The sequence below is a fragment of the Falco peregrinus genome, chromosome 9, assembly GCF_023634155.1.
Source record: "Falco peregrinus isolate bFalPer1 chromosome 9, bFalPer1.pri, whole genome shotgun sequence".
Taxonomy (NCBI): Eukaryota; Metazoa; Chordata; class Aves; order Falconiformes; family Falconidae; genus Falco; species Falco peregrinus.
This window is the reverse complement of record NC_073729.1, coordinates 9150264-9172024: the sequence shown is the minus strand read 5'-3', so window position 1 is coordinate 9172024 and position 21761 is coordinate 9150264. Positions and strand designations below refer to the sequence as shown.

Genomic DNA, 21761 nt, shown 5'->3' with positions numbered 1-21761 from the left:
ATAAGTGATGCACCCAAGGCCGTGTGAGGAGGCAGTAGCAGAGGAGCAGCACTACGGGCTTTGTACTGGGGCTCTCCTCACTACAGAGCTGACCATCCAGTTGAACTCTTTCTGGGCTGGCCACTCTGCAGCAGCACTTGCTGCTGATCCAAGTGGAAAGTCAGAGGACCTTGCCAGGAGTAGCCCTGCAGCAACATTATTCATGTGGGTTTTGCATCCTGCTGAGATCCACCACCATTTTTTCACTGCCCCTGCCAGCAGAGCAGCTGATTAGACGAGAGCTGCTTGGGCACCTCTCCACAGCTATCCGCAGGGTAATCTGTTATCTAACAGTTCTTCAGGGAGGTCTTTTTTATGGGCTTTTCTGTTACTGTTTTGCTGATGATAATGTGAAGCTCAGCATGTTGTGAAAACAAATCTGATTCGTATGTCTCAGAAGCAGATAAGTAGATGACTTATTTCGATATAAACGTAGGTTTTAGGGCCGTGCATTGCTTGGTTTATTTTATGGGGCAAACATCAATCAAGGTCTGCATTGCTTTATCACCTGCTCACTTAATATCAGGTTTCCATCAATTGAAAGTTTTCTCCTTTACGTAAGCTGGGTTTTCACTTTTTTCCCTTTTTCACGAGCTGTGCACCACTGGGGCTAGCTCAGCATGTTGCTGGTCTCCTCCTCACCTGTTAACAACCACGTTGCTGTCAGAAGGCTCCAGGCTCCGGAGATGACACTGTAGGTATCAGTGACATTTCCCTAGAGCTGGCATTGGTGAAAAGGCAATTGATTTAATGATTTCATTACCAGAGTGGTGCTGCTACTACTTCCCTGAGATGAGACTTCGTCGCTTTCAAAGTGGGCATGAAGACAGTCAACAACCTAAAAATATCAAGAGTTCAGGAATAACAGGAAGCCATGGCAGCGGGAGAACTAGCTGGGGGGATGCTGCAGGGACTTTCTCTCTTTTTATGAATGCAACAGGATTGATGCCTGGGGCTTGTGGCTGCCCCCACAGTGAGACACATTTGGGGTCTCCACGAAAGCATCTCAGCTCGCACAAGGGGAAGAGATGCAAAGCTATGCGCTCATTAAATGTAAAACTGCCCAGCATCCTAGAAACAGGTGGTGTATCTGCAGAGGGTGGGGAGCTCTTAACGCTGCTTCAGCTCTGTGTGTCTCGCCTCTGCTGTCCCCATGCTCCCCTGGACAGTGGCAGGGCCAGCACTGATTTACTGCTCACCTCCCTTCACCTCTCCTTTTCAAAGACCAGGAAAAACAACCTCCTCCCTGCAGTGGATGTGCTGACCCTGCTACTGCAGGTGAGGAAACTGCTACCACCCGAGGGGCTTCAGGGGGCTGGGTCCCCCGCCTGCGAGGCTGGCACAGCCTGCACCAGCCCTGTGCCTGGGGCTGTGGTGTCCGGCAGCACCGTGTGGCTCTTTGTGCCCAGCATGGCCAGGTTGGCCCGTACTGTGGCTACAGGGACTGTGCTGGGGTGCAGGGGGCTGCAGCTGCTGTGTGCCTCTGCTCTTGCTGGGCTGCAGCCCCACAGGTGACGTGGGGGATGCAGAAACCCAGTGCCTTAGCTTGGTGGCAGAAGAAAGGCACCGGTTGCTCCTCCCAAGGGATGAAGCAGTGAGAGGGCTGCCAGAAAGACTGGGGCAAGAGACCTGGACCCAGCCAGCTAAAAATTCTCTCTGCTGTAAAAGAATGGTAGGCAGGGCTAAGTACTGCTTTACCTGCAAGCCTGTGGTACGCAGCTGGCCACTGCGTTTTCCAGGTGCTGCCAGATGGGCAGCATCTCAATGGCAATGCCTGCAACAGCAGCGTTGAAAAATACTGCTGAAGGGAAACAGCAATATTGAGACCTATGTTCTCCATGAGAAAACCAATATATTTTAAAATGTTGTTATGATGCCTAGTCCTCTGTTCTTCCACAAACAGATCAGATGGAACAAGGTGAGTGATCAGGCTGCAAAACATGCCGAGTCATGGAGAACATGGGCAAACAGGCTCCATCTAAGAAACTCTGCAACACCAGATGGCATAGCTATTACTATGAAAAGAAAAATGTTGTTAGGGGGTAATCATGGGTCTTCCCTGGATCACAAATCCTAAAGCTACTTCCAAATCCTTCAGTAGAAGACAAAGCCCAGCACGAGTGCACTGCAGCCCAGTCACCTTGTTTTATCCAGGCCAGTAGAGATCAGCACACATGGAAAACTATCAGAATTTTGCCGCTAGCCTTTCTGGGTGCTTTTTGGTGAGAAAGAGAAAACTTGTAACTGGGCAAAATGTGACTTGTAGCCAGTGTCACGGGGAGACTAGGTCTCAACAGTGCAGACATTTGGGAATCCAGTGAAGAGGGTCTCCTGTCAGTGGTGCCCTGGCAAAGGCAATTTTGCTTTCTGGCTTGGCAGGTTTAGAGAGGTAATCTGTGGATTTAAAGCTCCCTCTACTCAAAGACAGCCCCTCTCCTGAAAGGATCGTGATGGTTCTTGGTTTAGGCTTCAATGACATTTTTTGGATTGACTCTTTAGGCTAACAGAAGGGAAAAATGGGCTCTTGTTCCTCCAGAAGGAGATGAGAGTGTATTTAAAAAAAAAAAAAAATTATGTATGAGGGCTAATTAACTTGGCATTTACTGCTTAGCATTCTCCTAGATAAATTTGCTCCAACTGAGACCACATTTTGTTGCAAGGAAGCTTCTGCCTAGCATCTCTTTCCTCCTGCTGCTTCATATGCTGTGATATTAAGGTCATGAGCCATCTTCCCATGTCCTGTTCAGTGCCTTCCAATTAAGTAATGAGAAGATCCCAGGTATGGTTTAGCTGTGAGGGCTGAGACTTCTCTCAGTGCAGCTCCTTACAGTCCTGGTCAATGTTTTAACAGCTAGAAAGGGCCTAGTGGGGCAGGCTCCTCAAGGAGCTTGCTACAGAGCAGTGATTCAACCAGCAGAGACACTTGTTTCTGCTCACTGTAGAAAGGAGCTCTGAAAAGGTCATACTAATGAGGGGAAGGAGACTGTGCAGGTAAGGAATTTCTCTCCTCCTCCAGCACTAAGGCCTTGCCAAACAATTTGCTCTCTGAGCATGCTGTCGTTACGGTTAGTAGGCTGGGGGGATAGATAGCCTGGATGCATAGGCAGGATGGGGCAGGCAAAACCCCTCTCATCCTTGCTGCTGCAGGCCCTCCAGGCCCCTGCCCTGGTGTGCAGGACACGCTCATCAGCAACCTGTCCCACCACAGGAGCTCCAAAATCCCGTTTGCTTGTGCTGCGCATGTGCTTCAGGGCTGCGTGGCACAACGGGGCAGCGCTCGCTCTGCTCAGTAGGGAAACACAGCTGAAGAGAGAAAGCCTAAGCTGGTTTTGACAAGGGGTGCTGACTTATGCTGACATTGTTTGGGTGTTATTTAACTCTCAGGAAAGTCCTCTCTCTCCTGCCAAGATAATTTTCCACCCCAGGGAGCATCCCCTGCCCTCAGGAGAGCATCTGACAGCATGCTACTGGGAATTCATGCATTATCTAAGTAGTTATCGTAAGGAAGGGAAAATGGGTTCATCTGTACCTATCCAGAGCACAACTGAGCACAGTGGCAGCTGAAAAAAACCTGCTTGGAGAAAGCACTAATGCAATGAATCACCATAGTCTGTACACAGGGGGAGTTAATAGGAAGCTCTCGTTCAAAAATTGTATTAGATGTTGATGGCAATGAGCCCACATCAGTTGCTCTCCCCGCATCTCCACTCTCTGCCATCCCAAATTGAGTTAAGGTGATCCAGATGCACCTCTTATTGCTTTAGGAGAAAAATATGGCTTATTTTCTCCTGAGGGTCACAGGTAACTAATGCAATACAGGCCAGGCAAAGGTAAAGCCCCATCCTCAGCGGTGTGAAGCATCACAGTCGCAGTGAGATCAGTGGGCTATCCCCAGGGCCCAGCTTTGGGAGGGAAAGTCCCAGGATGCTGCTTGACTGGATGCAGGGATAAAATGCACCAACCATAAGACTAGTTTATGGGATGGCTGTGGGTCTGCACGACTAGATGCTCAAGTCCAAACAGAAACCTTGAACTTCTTTCACTCTTTTAGATCTTCTTCCCTTAATTTGTAAGCCTGAATTGACACATCTTCAACTAACAAGGTCAGTTATTCACTTTCCCTACTATTCCCACAATGCCGAACTATAAACATAAGTGGTGGTGGTGGTGGGTAAACAAACAAACCCAAAAGACACAGACACAAAACCCAAACAAAACATTCAGTTGCTGTCAAGCCCAGAAGCTCTTATCAGGGCTCCAGTATATTAATCACTATACAAACAGAATGGTCTCTTTCCATTTCCAAATGTCCAGCTTTTGAGACTAGGGGAGTTAAAATCAGGGCAACTTGGCTAGGGAAGAAGATGGGCAGGATGGCAAAAGGAAGGATATGAGGTTTCAGTAGAATTAACTGTGTACGAGAATAATCCATAAGAGATGGGTGTTAATAACCAACTCTTCCCACAGCCCTCCTGCATGGAATGTGCTGCCTAAGTGAAAGCCCATCACCGTTGCATTCAGGTGGGTGTAAAAAAAGCCTCTCGGGGAGCATTGCCTCTAGGTAAATCCCACTCTATGGGAAGAAAAGCAAGGCTACATGGTTAGTGGAGTCACCTGCATGTACTGGTTGACCTCCCTAGAGACCATGGCTGCTCAGCACCACCGAGCCGCAGGCTGGCTCAAACAGCTTTCAAAAAAAAGCCACCCCCACTGTTTGAAAAAGGCTCCAAATTTTGATCTTTTTCTTGATGTAGCAAAGCTCCTTTCTGCCTTGAGCTGAGAGAAGTGGGTGCTCTTGTCAGGCAGAGGACAACCAGAAGCACATCTCAAAAGCACATGATGTACTGGGCTCTCTGGAGACTGCTAATGATGTTTCATTAATTTTCATTATCACTGCGAGCAATATTTGGGCTCTCTGCATCTGTCTTATTTAGAGTTGTCTTTTCTTTCTTGGTTAAATGGCAGCTTCTACAGACAATGATCTAATTGTTCCTCAGCACCTGCTTGAAGCTGTTCAAGTTAAGGATGGACATTGTGTAATTTGCAGTACACGTGATTTGGTCTTTAAGGCTCAGATCAAATAAAATGGAATAGCAGATTAGCCACTAATTGAATGAAGTGGAAGGTAATGTGCAGGCTGATGCTGGGGTCACAGAAATGCTTGGGCTGGACAACACTGAATAATGGACCAAATCAAAATATGCATGTTGTGGTCACCAAGCAGCACAATGAACAGACTTTCAGCAGATACCCTGAGCTCATAACATATAAACTGCTTTCTGTCTGCCAGGGCAACAAGGTTTTTCAGTGGATTTTACACCATCTTTGCAGTGCTATAAAACTCAGATGCAGCAGCCAGGGCACAACGAGTTCAGGTGCTGCTGGTGGGGCAAATGCCCAGGACGGGTTATATGCTATGGGCCTGTCAGCATCCTCCGACATGGTGCAGGGAGCACCTCGTGCTGAGCCCTGTGAGGGTGAACCCGACTTCTTAGCTAGGGTCACACAAGCCTACTGGTCATGCATAGAGGCATGAGGTGAGGGATGCTCGGAGGACTGTGGTCAGAAAGGTGCACAGTGTCCAGCTTGCTGATGCAGCTGCGATGCCCTCGTACTGGCACTCACCGCTCCAGGACGTCAGAGGCAGTAAGTCAGCCCATCACTCACACCTCAGAAACCGCCGTCCTTGGTACAGCCATGGCCACGCCAGGGCAGAGCACTTCCCAAATCCCAGCGTTGTTCATGTGCTGGAAAGGCGATAACCTTGTCAGTGTTCAGCTGCAAGTTTCTCTCAGTTGGGCAGGCTTGGGAGAAGCCCTTTGGTGGGCTCCAGCCCTTTGGCAAGTCCCAGTAAGGACCTCAGCTCTTTCTTTGTTTTCAAGCCTAATTTTGATTCCCTCCTATCTGGATGGCAACATGCAGTTCTTGAGGCAAATACTGACCAACTGGGAGTGGTACAGCCAAGGCCACAGACTGAGCTCTCAGTCTACATATAAAAAGTAAAACAAACTTAAGAATCTGCACTGGAAAAAAAATGTGTTAAAATATTTCTAACTATAAGAAAAAAAACAACCAAACGTCCTCCAGTTTACTATAACACTGCACTGGACTGGCAAAGAGGAAAACTTAGCTCACTTTCCTCCACTGTCACCCAGTTTCAATGCCCTGAACTTATCTTGATGCTCCACATTTCTCATCTATACAGCCAAAACCATCAAAACATTAGCTCCAAAGACTTTGGTCTGGAGAGCTGCTGGCTTGACCAATCTGTTTTTGGCCCTCGTGGAGGTGCTCCCAGGAGGGATACAGCTTTGGAGGATGGGCAGGATGGAGCTCACCCCCAATAAATGCAGATCTTCTTCTTTACAGTAATTAGCCCAAGCAACTCCTTGCCTTCTACTACATGAAATCAGGAGTTACTTGGAAGTGCTGCTATATTTTAATTCACTTCAGCCTACATGGAGAATCAGGCACACTGATGAAATATAGTCCTTAAAGCAAAAACAAGTGTCATTCCCAATTACATTACCGAGCAGCAGCGTGTAGTGTAAAATGGCAAACCAAGCTCAGCCATCCTCCCACGTCTGGGTGGTGGAGAGCTTAATACTCTCTGCTCTGACAGTCAGAACATCGCTAGTTCAAATAGATCTTTTTTTTCCTTGTAAAACACTTTTTGTTAATTGAAGGAAGAGGTGTTGTCTGGGGTAGAAAGTCGCAGCCCAGGCAGGGCTGTCAGATGTGATGAGGCAGGCAGGGAAGCTTGCAGGGAGCTGCTTTGCAGGGTGTTGTCATGGGAACAGAGCAAGTAGGGCATCCGCCATGCCGCATCTTCCACGCAAACTGGCAACGCGGTGGCGTAAAATCAATGTTGTTCAGCAGCGCTAGGAGAGCCAGCTATTAGGTTGTCTCTAGTAGAGGTTTAATCTGAATGAAATGCAAAGGATAGAAGCTCCCTTTGTGTGAACGTGGTGTCGCTCCCGATCTGAATGGAGTAAGACCTTATGCCAGCTGAGTGAGCACCTAGGCGCAGATGTCAGAGCGAAAGGACTGACATTAAAAATATCTGGTGGAACCACAATTTTTCTAAGAACCCTCATGTTAGAAAGTGGTTACTGAGGGCCTTGTTCACTTAGATGGCTTCGCTTGATTTTTGCTGTTGGTGCATGTTTAAACAGCCGATGAATTTATCATCTGTAACGATTAATGGCAGAAGACAAAGACTTGAGCCTGGGGTATACCTCACCGTGGTGTACAAGTGAAGAATACAGAACACTGCCATAGTGTCAGTATCTGTGGTCACCTGAAGTATTTGATTCCCTTTGCCCAATGCTGACTTTGAATACAATTTACCTGCTCTGCGCAGGTCTTTGTATGTGGAATTCTTAGAATTTTCTTCATGTTTATAAGAATGTGATACTTGTGTGATACTCTGGTTGCTAGGGATAAGCAATGGTCAAAAATGGTTTCCTGGATAAAGAATAATGCAGAGATTCCTGCTCTTGCAGTTATAAGGGATAATGTAGCTAAAAAAAAAATAATATTGTTCATGTTACACCACAGAGACCAGTGAAAGCAGAATCAAATGCAATAGGTAAGCCAAGATCTGAGAAAGGCTCAAAACGTTCACTGAAAAAAAGGTTAAAAGAGCAAAACTCAATTAATTGCCTCGGAGCTTTCATTTTGTCTTGCCCAGGTCTGCTGACAAAGTAAAGAGCTCCTAATTAAAGCAGGCATCTGCAGTGTAACTGCATTGCTGCCGCTGACCCAAGCCAGCAGGATGCTGAGTGTATGCTCCTCATTTCCTATCAGTATCGAGGTGTGAGTGACGGGTCCGCATCCATCCAGGGCTCGCTTGATGTGTGCTTTGGAAAACTGACCGAAATAGCAGGCAAGGGAAGAAAATGGAGCCAATGCATGGAGGGGTTCCCAGTTCACTTGTTGAGGTTATTGATTAAAGCCCCTCTGCTTAGCAACAAGTTTGAGAAAGGTAATGGTAAACTTTACCACAAAAAAGGCCTGTAGTTGTATCGTAATCACAGTCTTGCCGTGGCTTTAACATATCTCTTACTGGCTGTGGTGTTTCCACGCAGTTTGCAGCAAAGATTGGAATGAAATGGCTGGCACTGGGTAAAGCGTGTTCTGGATTCACAGCGACTTTTAGCGCTAACCCCTCTGACCCCTTTGAATATAAAATAGGGAGCACAGATTTGTTAGGGTAATCCCAGTGGATTACTCTGAATGGGGAAGAAACTGTAGTTCCTTTTTGGGCATGGCTGCCACCATGCAAACATGCCTTTGGCAAAATCCATCCTGGGGAGAAGAAGGAGTACAAGACAAAGCGTGTGGCGCAGAGCTGACCTTGTCTCTCCCATGGGCAAAGCATGCAGGCTGCCTGAGCTCTGCCAGGTCAGGCCTGGAAGAGGCTATTAATAAATTTTGGATTAAATAAACAAATGCAGAAGCTGTTCTTCGTGCTGCAAGAGATGAAGTCAGAGTTCTGGGCTTAAAGATCACGGTTAACCAGCTGAAGCCCACTTCTCATCTACAAGCTGCTGTACCTTGTATTTGAGCACACCTCTGCTGAAGGAAGGGACATGCACCAGGAATTGCACTGATAAGAGCATGACATATCACTAATTGAAACCATATGCAGAACACAGCATGCTCCCCACATATGCGATATGGGGAGTCAGCTGGCACTAACAAAATGCTACAGTGTGCAAATGTACCAACCGACCTTGCGTTAGCAAAGAAGGACCTTGAACCCATACCGCCCGCAGAAAAGTCAAGAGTGGATTCACTGAGACAGAAAGATAAAATAAATGCAGAGCTCTTTCAGCACTTCCCTCCGTTTGCTTTGTATCATAAATATCCACACAAGGTAAACAGATTGTCTAGCTTGTCCTTTCCATATGCCTATATTGCTGTTGTGAAAGGCTTCAGGTAACTTCTAACAGCAGATTGCTACATAATGCCTCAGTTACGGAAGGAAGCCACCAGCCATTACATTGCATTACTGTAATGTAATGGGTCTCTGAGATGGACTATATTTGGAAACCTTGCTTTTATTGTACACCTTGTACCCCATCCACCCCACTGGCATCGATTTCTCTTTGTGTTCTCCAGAGACCAAAGACCACGAGGCCCGAACACCAGCTAGACCTGAGCAGAACCGCTGAGGTTTTGGCCCAAAACAGAAACTCATGAGACAAAACGGAACTGTTAAAGGGATGCAGTACCAGTGACAGGACATATTCAAATGGATGATGATGACCAATATGCTGAAAGGTGAATTTCTCATTAGCCTAGAGCAATTGACATTGTAATTACGTGCTTCCCACACTTCTTTGCTAAGTAAAGGCTGGTGTAATAACAAGTGCTGCCATCATTTTAATTTTTTAACTGAACATAGGGGATAGACAAAAAAGAATCTGTGTCTACTTTGTTTTTGTTTCTCTGCAAATGTCACATTGCTTTCATGTTGGCAATGACTGTAGAAGTGCCGATTCAATCACTTATTTACATAATCCCTTCAGATTTTTCTTTTATATCATTGTTGATAATGAACAGATTTTCTCAGCTGAGAAAAGGAAGGGAAGCAGGAAAGTTCTGAATGTGAATAGGCTGAACTGACATAAAAAGATGGTAATTTGCATTAGTAAAAAACAATCATAATGCAGATGATTAAAATTATGGTTAATACTCTCTACCCTACCTGCCCTGAGGAACATCTACCCTGTGACAGTGAATGCCCATTCAGCTGCAGAGCACAAAGTGACCCTACAGAAATCGGCACAGCACAGTGGAGTCCAATGTTATTACCACTTAGTGTATAAAGTTATTTGCAGGGAAAAGGTTTTAAAATACTCTTATTCACATGTGAATCAGCATAGCACAGTAAGGAGGAGCAGAGACACAGCTTAGTGCACTGCTGGCTACAGAGATGATGTGACTTCAGGAAGGCTTTTGCAACAGGAAAGGAAAAGCTCACTCTGCACGTATAGCACCTGGGAATATAAAGCTTTTTATAAGCTATTTTTGTAAGATGACTGAGCAGAAAAGATATGCCCCTGGAGCATCTCACCCTCATCAACACCTTAGGGATGCACTACCCATGTCTTTATTGCAGTCTTGCCTTTTGCTCCTGAAAGCCCTGCCCAGGTTGTGCCTCAATGGCGCAGGGAGATTTGCTGCACCTCACAGCTCATCCCCTCTGTGGCCAGAGGGAAACCAGGATTTCACCCTCCCCCGTGCTGCAGAAGCAAAGCCATTGAATGATCAAGGGGACTGCCAGCAGCTCTCAGAGGGACTAGGTGTGTGAGTATTGATGGTGGAGACAACGATGACAGCAGCTACAAAACTGTAACAAGCTCACTTCTGATTCAACATGGCACTGATAGCAAAGTGGAAGGTTTAGCTTAGAGAGGCTGGTGCATAGTTACAAGTCTCAAAACAAATCTTGTTATTAAAGCACGTCCTGTGTTATTTGTAAAAAGCAAATTAGATGTGAGAGCTCAGCTCCATTAACTTTTGAAGCGAGTTGGTCCTGTAAGGACTGAGTTAGCAGTGCAGGGAGCAGCCTGCACACCACTAAAGCTCAGACTCTACCGATAAACGTCCAAGAGCTCTCTTAAAGATGAAACCCATCTTCAGCCCTTCTGGAAGATTAGATAGCTCAAGAACAGTTATGGTCAAGGCAATAATTTAATCACATTTTTTCTTAAAATCACCTTTCTTTTACATTTTTTTAATTTTTATTTTCTTTAACTGTAGTTTAACAGTATTGCTTCTCATACTGGTGTGCTGACAAATAAATTAAAGAAAAGAAACCCAGAAAAAAATCTAAATGTCAAGACAAAAACTTCCAGCACTTTCCTGTTAAGAATCCGTCCAGCAGTTTTGCACACTAAATCACTGCTTGCTCTTTTCTAGGGGAAGAATGGACTCATCTTCTAGATGAAATCATCTCTACCTCATGCAGCATCAAGAGCCTGTGGCTCACAAGCTCACACTTCTTTTTCTGGTGTCCCTGGATCTGAGGAAGCTGCAGGACTGGGCTTGAAGATCCCAAAGGCAATTCCAGCCACCTAAAACCCCATGCATTTATTACCTGCGTATTAGAACTCTGAGTGTGTTATTAGTCTATAGGACTATCTGTTGGAAACCTTTGCTGGCACTGAGCTCTTCCAAACGCAGTGATGCCTCTGAAACGGCACCTTATAGACTTCAGCTCAAAATTCGCTCCATGTTTTTCGGAAGATTCAGCGCATTTGCAGGCGATGAGCGTGGGTGGCGGGGAAGGCACAGCCATCCTCACGCTGAGAACACTTCCACGGCCGATGCAGTCATCACAAGTCGTCTGGCGAAGGCCAAAACCCCACTTATGCTCATGACACTCTGCTGGCAATTCTCCCTGAATTTTAAATAAAAGCGTTTAGTGTTGCCATAGTAACCCAAGGTCCTTTACCGAGGCGCCTGGTGCACTGTTATATTACACGACTCACTGTATTAAAACAGAGTGTAACAGCGCAATTGTATACTGTATTTAAAGGATTATTTTAGTTCCTATGAACTTGCAGGCACTCACTGGGGGCTGGGGAAGGAGAGAGGGTACAGGGCCGCTTTTGATGGTGTGCAGTGTCGCTCCTTTCCAGTTCAGGGCAGAAAACGGATGTAGGAAGGGCACAAGGTATAAAAAAGTCGGAGAATAAAGGGGCTGAGCCAGGCAGCCCGCTGATCGCTGTGAGGCCTGTCAGAGCCGTGAGCGCCTGCCCCGGCCGGGCCCAAGAACCGGCACCGGCGGCCGTAGGGGGGCAGCCCCAGCAGCGCGGGGGGGTCGGGCTGCCCGCCCGGGGGGGCCCGCGGGAACCCGCTGCCCTGTCGGGGGCCGCCCTCGGGCCTCAGGCCGAGCCCGGCTGGGCTCTCTCAGCCCGGAACCGCTCGTCGGCGCCGCCGTTCCCGGGGGGCCGCGTCGCTACCGGACGCCGCCTGACGTGCGGCCGGCGGAAGGCGGAAGTGATGGCGGCGGGCGCGGCGGGGCCGGCGGCGGCGCGGCGGCGATAAGCGCTCGGGGCCCGACATGGCGGCCCGCTGCGGGGGCTCGGCGCGCCTGTGCTCGCTCCTGGCGCTGGCCGCTCTGCTGGGGCTGGGCGCTGAGGCTAAGGTGAGTGAGGCGCGGGGGAGCGGATCGCGGTGGTACTCCCCGCCACCCTTCCCGGTACCGGGGCCTTGCCCTCCTCCGCCCGGTCGCTCGGTGCCCCCCCGGTGGTTCCGCACGCCCGTCCCCGCCTCGGGCTGCTTCGGGTGGTTCCGGCGGGGTCCCGTGGGGCAGCCGGGAGGAGCAGGGCCCGCTGGCCCGGCGTCGCTATGTTAGCGCCGGCCCCCAGCTGCTGCGGCCGCCGGGCGTGTGCGGCCTGTGCCGGCTCTGGGAGAGCAGCCCTGTGTCGGCGGGGCCGTCACGCACGGCAGGGCCTCGCTGGGGCCGAGGCCCTGCGCTCGGTGCCTCCCTGCCGGCTGTTGGCCTGCCCTGGGCCGGTGCTGGCCCTTGGCGGGCAGCCCCGGGGGTGGCCTGGGGACACCCTGGGGACACCGTGTCTCCTGACAGGGAAAGGCTGCCCTCTCCTCAGGGTGCCCGTGCCTCGGAATTTTCTCCTTTTCCCTCATAATCCGCTCTTCAACTCCTCCGGGGTGAGCCCAGAGGTGCCTTGGCATGTAGCGGGTCAGGGTTTTTCAGCTGGGCTCTGCCCACCGAGGTCTTCTCTGACTTCAGTGTTCAGTGCAGTTTATTACCAAGGTTTCCTATTCTGTAATGCCGTTAGAAATTGCCTCGAGCTTTAGATAAGCCATGTTTGTCTCCTATTATTTGCTCAAATAAGTTACTGAGTCAGCTTTGAGACTGCTTTCATCTGTAACTCCTTGCTGAGCATCTCCATAGGGTTTTCTGTTCTTGTGCAATTTGGGAAGAGAATGAAATCTTCTGTATTAATACACTACACAAATTGGTTGTCTTCTGAAATTCCATTTTTCCCAGTAGTGATCTAAACGTTCATTTTAGGTACTACTTCTTTCTCACTGCCTGTAGCAGTTAATTCTCCTCACTTGTTTCTGCAGTGCCTGTTGTTGCTTGTGCAAATGTTGTTTCTCTAAAACTTCCTTTTACAAGTTTCTGTAATTTCTCACATTTACTTTGCCTTCATTTGGAATACCGGTTTTGTGCTATTTTCCTCTAACTCACAATAACCTGCTGCTGTTTAAGACGAGAGGACCGTGGGTTGTAGTTTTCCTTACAGAGCTGTTTCTCATGTGGCCAGGGAGGACAGAATTATCCACAGAGGTTTCTTTGCCAATCTCCATTTGGGGATGATAGTCTTTAATTTATTTTAAGGTTGTTATTGTGTCTGTTAGACAGCTGTCCTCACAAATTCAATAGTTGAGTACGCCAACATCAGTAACTTCTGAACGTGTGTTTTTCTTAAAGAGTGAGCTTAAACTCCAGATTTTTTTCATGAAGAATGTGTTTGCTGTCTAATAGTTACTTGACAAATTGCTTTGCTTGCTTGGTATTTAGGAGGAGTTGTTTTTAAACTTGAAGGAAATCCTGAGTAATGTTATTCATGGATAACCTGCAAGTAGTTTGTGTTAAATATTTAATGTATTATGTGAAGAGTGCTTTCTGTATCCTGTTATGGTTACTGATGATGATTTGTTCTAAGCATGTTGTTTACTTTACAGAATTCTGAGGATGTCCGATGTAAGTGCATCTGTCCTCCCTACAAAGACCATTCGGGCCAGATTTACAACAAAAATGTTTCACAGAAAGACTGGTGAGTGTATGTTAAATTTATAATGAGTCTTACGGGTTAAAGACTTGTTCCATAGTGATAATATGTGTCTTCCCTGTGGTGGTGCTACGAGGAATTACATCTCTTGTGTAACTAACTGGAACTTTACTTTTAAAAGTGCTCCACAATTGAGCTCTCTAGCAAGTGAAAAGGCTTGAAATCTATAGCTTATGCCCTGCCTTCTGTTTTGGTTTGCTTGTTTGCATGTTTAGTTATTAATTTAGACTTGGAAGTAGTGGAAGGGAAGAGGGTGTTGTAATTTGAATCCAATGATTTGAAATGTCGTAAAGGCAAGGGAGCATAGTTATGGAACTGGGATTCGGGAGCATTGTTTCCTCTTTCTCCACTCTTGAAACCCATCCTGTCATTTAGAGATTGTTTCTGCAGATCTCTGTTCCTCAGAATTGCAGCCAGAGAATGCAGTTATGTGACACAGCCTGAGCAATCTTAACAACATATGTTTTCCAGAGAGAGAGGTCTTGCATCTCTGTGCTCCAGCAGTGTTCTCTGTTGTGTATTGTTTAGGCCACCTATGGCATTTGTCAGACTCCTGTCCCAGCAAAGGCTGATATGTGATGACCAGGGTTGAGGGGTTGGGGAAGAAAGGATGACAGGCAGTGATTTGTTATATTGGCGTGGCTCCCTTGTGTAACTTCACCTTGTGTATCTTTGTGAATCATACAAATAAAACACCATGTTTCAGAGTTGTGTTGATGTTGGAAATGTTCAGAGATTCTTGGATCAGCCTATAAAAACATGACATACTACTTGGTTTATTGACTCTTCTTCAGTTACATTAAGAATTTATAAAAGACTTTTCAGTCTGATGGGTAGCAGCAGGTTGGCATCTTGATAACACAAATTTGTTGACCCTGAGTGGGCTCACAAAAATAGTTATATGAATAAAACTAGTGATACAGGTATGTGTAGAGGTGTGCCTTGGCTTACAGGAGAATTAGATTACATACAGAAGAACTGTGAGAAACAATGCTGTAAATTATAATCTAATAAACATAAAAGGTACTGTCCAATTGATATTACTATTTTTGTCATACATGATTAACTTAACGTGAGTCCTACTATGACAAATTAAGTTGCAGCGATGAAACATACTGGGAGAATTCCAGCTGCAGCAGACATTTGAGTAGCAGTGTTACTGGTTTTATTGTTCTTTACCAATCTGCAAATGAAAATGGATTTTTTTTCAGCAAGCACTGCTTAGTGTGTGCCTTACTAGGAGAAAAGATCCTGTTTCCCTTAAAATCAATATTGGTACTGATTGATAGAAAAATTGCCTTTGAAGACTTGACTGATTTTATGGTGACAGGTACTGATGCATGCAGAATCTCAAAAATCTGTTTTCCGATCTTAAATCTCGTTTTGTTGAGATAATTTCTTAAGTGACCATCTGGGAACATTTTATAGCTTTGATCTTCTGTTCAAGTCTTCTTGCCTTTTCTAAAAGACGTGATTGCTAGTGTATGTGCAATAAAATAGACTGATTTAGTGCTGTGCTTTGGCTTCTACATCAGTGCAAGTGACTTGTTATTGAATAGAACTGGCTGATGTGCACCATCCTTAGGTATTTAGATCAGTTACTCACATGACAAGAGCCAGATCAATTTTTTGTGTCTTTATGAATTATGTACAATATAATGGCCACTTACTGCTGGCTTGTCCAGACAAAATGAAAATTTAATTTTGCATGTTGAACCCATAACATGCATCATGATACTCTTAGATGTTTCAGTTCTTTACTTGGAGTGGTCAGTACTTTGGCTTCAGACTGGCGAACAGCGCGTTATGATAACATCCATGTGGGCTGGGGTGCTTTGACACCAATAAAGTAAAAGCGTTCACTCTTCTGGACTGAGTTTTGGAGCTATTGCAGGCAATCCCGCCCTGATGGACAGCATGCTAGGCAATCATAGTGATGCCTAAGCACCTACAGGATGGAATAACCCCCTTAAAAACTGTGGGTGTTTGTATTTTACACTTCGGAAGTAATGGTGTACAGAGGCTGACTGCAGTGGTGGTCATGGACAGGGAGGACACCCTGTCGATGGGCTGAACGGACTGGAGATCTGTCTGTGCAGCAGCAGCTGCCCTTCTGACTAGCCTAGCTTGCCTTGGAAGAGCTGCTTTCTCAGTGCTGTTACTGCAGATGCAAGGGAGGAGGTGGTAATGTAGAGGCAGTTGAGTGGGGAAATCGTTCAGAAAAGAATCAACCTTTTCTGCATTTTCCTCTGAAATTGCCGTGGAATCGCAGTCCAAGGAAACACATCATCAAAATTCTGAGGTTCTGGTTTATACTGCTAACAGCTTGAAACAGTGAACTGGAGAAAAAAAATGCTAATATTTGATCTATTCACACCAACAGGCTCACTATTGTACTTCAGCTATGTACAAGCTTTCTGCTGCACTTACGCAGCATATTGATGCAAGCTTTCAATCCTAGGAACGCAAATAGCGTAGACTATAACTTGCATGTATTTTTGATTCTGTAGCTTGAATACTGCACTCCTCCACAGAAGAGAATGTAATACTGTTTTCAAATAAATGAGAAAAATAAGATTTCCACTCCCCTCCAGAGGATGTGACTTGACACTCAGTAGTTTTAGTTATGAAGAAGAAATGGCAAAGCAACAGAAGAGTCGGTGCCTGGCCGTGTGTTTGCAGCGTTGTAATTTAGCCCAGTGGAGCGCTGAATACTAGGCTGCTGCTGTCACCTCAGGCATTTTGTTTCATTACCTACTTCTGACTGTGCTAACAATGAGTTAACCAGGATAAAGGTGAAACATGTGCTTGTTCTGTGGGTGCTTTGCGGGAAGCCTGGGATGTGCACTCTGAACAACCAGCCTGAGACAGCAAAAAGGCCAATATTACATAAGCTAGTGGTGGAAGCAGTTGCCTCCTGGCAGCTGGATTTCAGTGCTGTGGTATAGAATGCCCCTAAGATTGTCAACCACTCTTTTTGGCGTGGCACTGACTTCTATTTTGTAATCTTTTAAGTCAAATGATGCTTTTGCATCCGTGTCTGGTGCTGAAAGCTGAATGCTATTTATTCGTTATCTTGTTGCTTAGAGAAACAATCATCTGACTTCTTTTCTTTCTTCAATGCCTGTAACTTGTGATGGCAAGAAAAAAGGCCTTCTGTTCACAAGCACCAAAGGGAGGTTAATCTCGGTTCAGATGTAGAAGGATAGAACAAGACTGTTTTGAGTATGATGAAGAAAGAAGTGTATAGATGGAATTCACTTTCATCCGTAATGTTGGTGTCAAATTTGAGCTGGGATTCAAGTCCTTGGACTTGTTATAACAGCTTTAATAATTTCACCAAAAAATGAAAACGTTGTACTGAGTTAGAAAGGTCTTAAAACTTGTTTTGCAGTTTGCCTATAGCTGAATGTCTTGCTTAAGTGAAATAATTGTGTGATAGCCATTTAGAATTGGATACGTATAATTTAGAATAGTAGAGGTGACTTCTCAGCTTATGCAGGTGGGGTCTGCATCCATAGTGGAACAGGTAAGCTAAAATCGGCTCAAAACTGACTGGGTAGTTTCTGTCTTTCTTCAGTGATTGTCTTCATGTGGTTGAGCCTATGCCTGTCCCTGGACCTGATGTAGAAGCATACTGTTTACGCTGTGAATGCAAATATGAAGAGAGAAGCTCTGTCACAATTAAGGTAAACGTAATTCTGTTGGCATATATTAGATACTTCAACTGATCAGTAAATAAGTTTGTTGTCTTTTAGATAAATATTCTTTTTAAAGGGAAAAATTTTCTAAAGCAGCCCAAGATTTAACTTTTTTTCCATGATAGCTGCTCACAGTTTATCTTGAGTAGTAACAATAGCATCAAGCTATAGCTGAAGGAGTGGACTTCAGAATCTTTATTGAAGATCTCCACTTTTGAGATAAGGCTTTACATCTTGCTGAAATTCTGAGTGTTTTAGGGCATTTTGTAAAGCTGTGGACTTTGTTTTCATTATTATTTCAGAAGGTGTCTCGTTATTCAGTCATCTTAACTGGATTACTATAAATTTTCTTTATACATTAGCAAGCTACAAGGAGCAAAGTTGTCCATGTTTGTTGTAATGGATGATTTCTGTGTTCTTCACATTGTTATCACATTGGAGTCATTGAGCCCCAGGCTGGGGTGAATATATTTTGCAGCGCATCTTTTCTTTGTTTATAACACAGACTCATTTTTGTGGTCTTTTAGAAGTTTGGTATTTCTTTCTGCCTTCCTGTGTTTCTCAGTGACTGTTTGAAGACAGATCTATGCTAGAGAATGGAGATTGTGCAGGACCCCCAGATTTTTCACCCCAGTTTAATAGCCAAACTGAACAGTTGACTTGGTTGAAGTGAGATTTATAATCCCAAGTTATTTTAAGAGGGATAGCATAAGATTTTTAGCGAGGCCTCACTAAGAGAAACTGTTCCAGGCTAACATACATCTGCTCCAAACCCTTTTAATACCTGGTGTCATAGCCTGGTGTTTTTTTCTCTGTGGGTTTTAAGCCGTCTGATGACACTACCGCAGTTTGACAGGCTCATCACAATCTTCTCACATGCTCTTCTTTTGGTCCTTGCTGCCTGCTGAGAGATTGTGGGGGGAGTGTCACAATTCTGGCATAAAATGTGCTTGCATTGTGTAGGTTACGATCATCATATACCTGTCTATTTTGGGCCTACTTCTTCTGTACATGGTGTACCTTACCCTGGTGGAACCTGTCCTGAAGAGACGTCTTTTTGGACATTCACAGCTCATACAAAGTGATGAAGATATTGGGGTGAGTTCACCAGAGTGCTTGCATACTTGGGTTAACATAAAGGTTAGGATGGTTAGCTGTTAAATAACTGTGTGGGATGAGAAGCCTTTTTTCCAGGCAGTGTAAATACTTTTCCTGAAGGGAGAGGAAAAGAAAGCTGTTCTCACCTTTGTGAAGCCACTTTTATTTTTCGCTGGGCTAGAAAGTAGCGAGATGAGGACTGTTTCATTATCTCGGATATAGGCACAGATTATTTTCTCAGAGAAGAAACAGAGTAGGAATGGAGGTAAACTTATATAGGAGTTCCAACTTCCTAATTGTTAGTGATCTGTACAGTCTTGCTAGTGATCACATTTATGCAAATTGCTTACTTCTTGGATTTCTGTGTACAAAAAGATTTTGTTGCTGCATTTCAAGTCAGTATGTTTGCCATTTCTGGTGGCCCATTGATAGCAGTGGCAAGTGGTGAATGTATGCCACTTCCATAGACCTCTGCAATTCTTTTTTCTGTCTGTTGTCTACATAGAAATTGTCAGTAGCTAGCCTTTCAGCTGAGACTGTTGTTTATCAGGAAAGCTAGTACCATCTAGCTTGTCCCGCCCTCTCCCTTCCACCATCTATTTTATGGTAGAAATGTGTTGCTATGGTGATTTTGTTTCCCTGTGAGTGATTTGTCACCTATTAACTGTTCATTCTAGGTATATCCAACTACATAATTTTTTATGGTAAGATTATAGCTCTTTGGATCAGGGTTTGTCTCTTGCTCTCTGTGAGTATATTTCTTAGCCCATTGAAGCCCATGTGTAGCTTCAGTGCTTTGTAGGCATCACTCACTGAGAGGGGTATCGTGAATGGTAATCTCTGTACTAGTAAGAATTATCATTGAGGTACTCTACCCAGTATAGTCACAAATAAAATCTGTTAATGTCTTCAAGAGTGTTCTGGGGGCAAAAAGAATGGAATATGAAGTGTAGATGTACAACCCCCCTGGTTATTTAATACAGGACATAATTATGTTATTTGTCATTAGGTATTGTATATGCAATGCTTTCTGACATAGCTTTAGCAACATGACTTTGTCCAAAACAGACAAATTAGAAGTTCAGTTCCACCTCTTACTGTTTATAACTTGGTTATATTTACTAAAGAAAATAAAGCTTTGTAGGTACAGTTAGAAAACAGACAGAGTAAATATTAAACAAGCACTCAGTTATTGTTGAGCTGTGTCGCTTAAACAGCTGTATTGACACTGTGCTTTTAGGCAGCTCAGTACAATAGGTTTAGTTTAGTAAACATCAGAGTGTGTTGGTTTTATATAGAAGCTGCATGTGAACATCCTGAATTGCCTGATGGTAACTGGCCAAGAGCTGGCAGAGAACTGACTCTTGAATTCAGTTTTAAAGTGAAATGCTTTTGTGACTTCAACAGGAGGCTCCCAGCACCTGGGTCTATTCTAGGCTTCTGTCCCACCAGCTGCTAGTGGACGCAAGACTGTGGTTATGATCTTGTAGCTCACCGTGATGTCTCTGGACAGCAGATAATTGTTTGACAGTGTCATGAACTTTAGTGTACTTGGGAAACCTGTGGAAGTTAACTTTGAATGAGAAACTGAAGTGTAGTTTTAACTTGAAAAAATACCTCGGTCATTATTACTGACCACCACATTGAAACGGCTTGTTTACTTTAAAGCAAACAAAAAACACCCCCCAAAACTCCCACATCCTTTGGCATGTAACAACAGAGACTGCTGTAATTGCTCAGTGGAGTTGTTGAGATCTAACTTGTGTTTTTTGCCATTCCAGGATCACCAGCCTTTTGCAAATGCACACGATGTGCTGGCTCGTTCTCGGAGCCGTGCCAATGTGTTGAACAAAGTGGAGTATGCCCAGCAGCGTTGGAAGTTACAGGTCCAAGAGCAACGCAAATCTGTCTTTGACCGTCATGTTGTGCTGAGTTAATTGTGTCTCAGTGAAATAACTCCAGGGAAGTAAAGTGAACTAATTGAAAGAGCTGACTTACGTCTTCCTGATCCTGCCAATTCAGAAGGGTTTTCTTGAATAGTTCATTATTGATTTTTTAAAAAATAAAGTATTTGAACTTTGAAGGAATGGAGTGGAAGCAATTTAAAAAGATCAGTGAACCAAAAGCTAAAATCTTTACACTTTCAAATGGCTTTTACTAACAAAACTGGAAAAAAAAACCCAAACCCTAAGATGTCTTGGGTTGCCACTGTGGTACCTTATTTACAGTTGTAACTTTATGGTGGTTTTTAACTATATATTTCTCTCTGCTGTTTATGTGGTTAAAAAGTACCTGGGAACACAGTAATTACTTACAACTCACTAATCACTTTATGTAAAGACCTTTTGTAAATATACTTCGATTTTTCTGCCAACTAATGCTAGGTACTGGAAATCTAAATATTGCAGCGTAGTTTTCATATCGGAGAATGAAATCCTGATTGCCTGGATTCATCATTTGGTTTCTTGCACTCATACTTTCAAGATGCTTGTATGTCAAGTGATGTTTGCAGATTTAAGGCAAAACTTACGTGGACACTGACTCTTTGAGCTGCATACTTAAAGTACTGTGATGTAGATAAACTCAAATGCAGTGCGTATCAAGACAGTGTTGGCATTTTGTTCTATTTTGCTTTAATAGCTTAATATATTGTATGTGTATGAATCTCTTAAAAAAAAAAAAAAAAAACAAACAAACCAACAACTTTTCCCTTTCTTTTCATGGGTAAAGTCTCAGGAGTTAGTATATGATGAAATATTTATTATAAAAAAATCTTTCTGCATTTGTCTGGATTGATGGTGTAAGGCACATACTTTCTCTAGCACCTGTCATCTTGGGAGTTAGGTGTATTTTTTTATCTGTGATTCTGTACTCATCTCTTAAGAGGTATACAGTTGCTAGATGACTAACTTTCATATATCCCCTTTGGAATGTAACAATTAAAGATAAAACCAATTTTTGAAAAATGGATTTGTTATCTGTATGTCATCATTTTTCTCCCTTATTACCCTGTGTGCAAGTTTCATCTATAAAGGCACTTTTCTGACAATGCTTCAGAGTAGAAATATGCATTAGTTCAGTGCTT

The 21761-nt window shown here is 44.6% G+C and overlaps 1 protein-coding gene across 1 annotated transcript; it reads left to right on the top strand.

Moving 5' to 3' along the window:
* The first annotated feature begins 12032 nt into the window (after positions 1–12032).
* TMEM9B (TMEM9 domain family member B) lies at positions 12033–21646 on the top strand. Its single transcript, XM_055814176.1, has 5 exons — positions 12033–12202; positions 13771–13862; positions 17458–17566; positions 18542–18676; positions 20458–21646. Exons 1-5 carry the CDS (start codon positions 12119–12121, stop codon positions 20611–20613), a joined length of 576 nt encoding a protein of 191 aa, XP_055670151.1. The 5' UTR covers positions 12033–12118; the 3' UTR covers positions 20614–21646.
* The last annotated feature ends 115 nt before the right edge of the window (positions 21647–21761 follow it).